The sequence below is a fragment of the Pteropus vampyrus genome, unplaced genomic scaffold (genome assembly GCF_000151845.1).
Source record: "Pteropus vampyrus isolate Shadow unplaced genomic scaffold, Pvam_2.0 Scaffold85, whole genome shotgun sequence".
In the NCBI taxonomy this organism is placed as follows: Eukaryota; Metazoa; Chordata; class Mammalia; order Chiroptera; family Pteropodidae; genus Pteropus; species Pteropus vampyrus.
Window position 1 is genome coordinate 1,556,399 of NW_011888866.1, and position 1,708 is coordinate 1,558,106.

The following is a 1,708-nucleotide window of genomic DNA, read 5'->3' on the forward strand; positions in this document are numbered from 1 at the left end:
AAATTTTACTTCTGTTCTTCCTGACAGCCTTCACTGTTTTATTAAGCTGTCTGCCATTTCACCAGTTTGAGACTTTTTTATTTTAATAAGTTCTTAAAAACATTTTAAAAACTTTTAAAATACTACCAGAAGGCTTAGGACTATGTTGTTTTTCTGTTAGTGTGGATTCATCAGATTCTTTTCCTCTAAACACCTATCCAAGGCTAGTAGGAGTTTTGAAGAGTGAAAAGTGAGGACAGAGCAAGTAGTGGTTTTGGAAAATGAGACTTTGCTACAGGAGCTTTAGGCATCCAGAGGGTATTAATAAGATATGTTTGGAAGATGAAAGACAGATTCCAGAGAAGAAAAGGTGACAACAAAGGAAAACTTCTGCTCCTTTACAATGTTAATTAATGTAGCCTTGACTTTGTGTTTTAGTGTCTTAGAACTATATGCCTGGGCTTTCTTATAGTTGTTTTCAGAGGGTTTTTAGAGACTTTTTGTTGTTGGTCTGACTTGACTAGTGAATAAATAGCACATTGCGGTAATCATATAGATTATTTTTATTAATACTCAATTAAATCTTAATTTTCAAATACTTTTCACAACTAAATTTAATTCTTTGTTTATTTTTAACATAATAGAGTGGAAGGCGAAATGTTGATTTGGATTTGGCATCATCTCATAGAAAGAGAGGTAAGTATTAAGAAATATTAAATAGCTGGTAAAATTAGGGAGCTGTTTTTATATCTAATGTATTTAGATCTGATTGTTATTGAAATGTTATTGCAAAAAAATTTAGAAACATTTTATCAGAAGAGTTAAATGGACAATCACTTTCTTTAAAACATATACCCTATTAAAATATGGGAATGTCTAGGAATTAATCAGCTCTATTTTCCATTTGTCATGTGTTTGACTTATTAAAAGTCCTATGGAACTCCAGAAGCAGTGCTTTACAATTATGGGGGATTGTGTACATAATTCGCCATGTTTTAGCACAGTGATATAGTTGCTATATAGTTAAATGGTTTTAACAGGGAGAACCCTTTATTCCATTTACCTCTTTACACACAAACCCACTTTCAAATTGAAAATTTCTAGTTTTCCTCTTTGCCTCTTAAGATAAAACATGTAAAAGATGAACTGATGATTTCTAAAACAAATGTTCCCATGAGGAACAATTTTAGATTAGAATGTCATCAAGAGTTAACCTCATTTGTTAGAAGCCCTGTCTTAGTGAGTAATATAGTTAACTCTTGGTTATACGTGCAAATGGATGGTAAGAACAGTTTTAAATAATGTAAATCCAAGGATAACTATTCTCTATTAACTGTCACTTTTATTAAACTCATTTATACTGTGGTTATGAAAATGTGAAATGTTAAAAAAATTGCTACTAGTGACAATTTTCTAGAAGCTTGTGGGACAAAAAAAAATTTTCATGATATTATAAGCCTTTTATATTTCAAAAAGAAACCCTTCTCTTGATAACTTCCTTGGCAGAATGTTCGGCAGCCCCCTCCCCACCCCCAGCCCATAGAAAAACAGGAATGAGAGAAGACACGCACACACAATTTTTTCATTTTTGTGTTTATAACTTAAAAGAAGAAATGTTGATACTTCTATAGAATATGGCAGTATTTTTTAATGAGAATGATTTTTCTGAACTATTAGGAATAAGGCACTTTTATTGAGTAGGTTTTTAAATTATGACTTCATTAAGGAA

The 1,708-nt window shown here is 31.3% G+C and overlaps 1 protein-coding gene across 16 annotated transcripts in view; it reads left to right on the forward strand.

Annotated features, from left to right (window-relative positions):
• The window catches only part of HERC1 (HECT and RLD domain containing E3 ubiquitin protein ligase family member 1), a 175,427-nt gene that overhangs the window by 87,876 nt on the left and 85,843 nt on the right, over positions 1-1,708 (forward strand). For all 16 annotated transcript variants that reach the window (XM_023532512.1, XM_023532511.1, XM_023532510.1 and 13 more), the window contains one exon: positions 624-675. In XM_023532512.1, the coding sequence (XP_023388280.1) occupies positions 624-675 (52 nt within the window). The remainder of the gene's footprint in view (positions 1-623; positions 676-1,708) is intronic.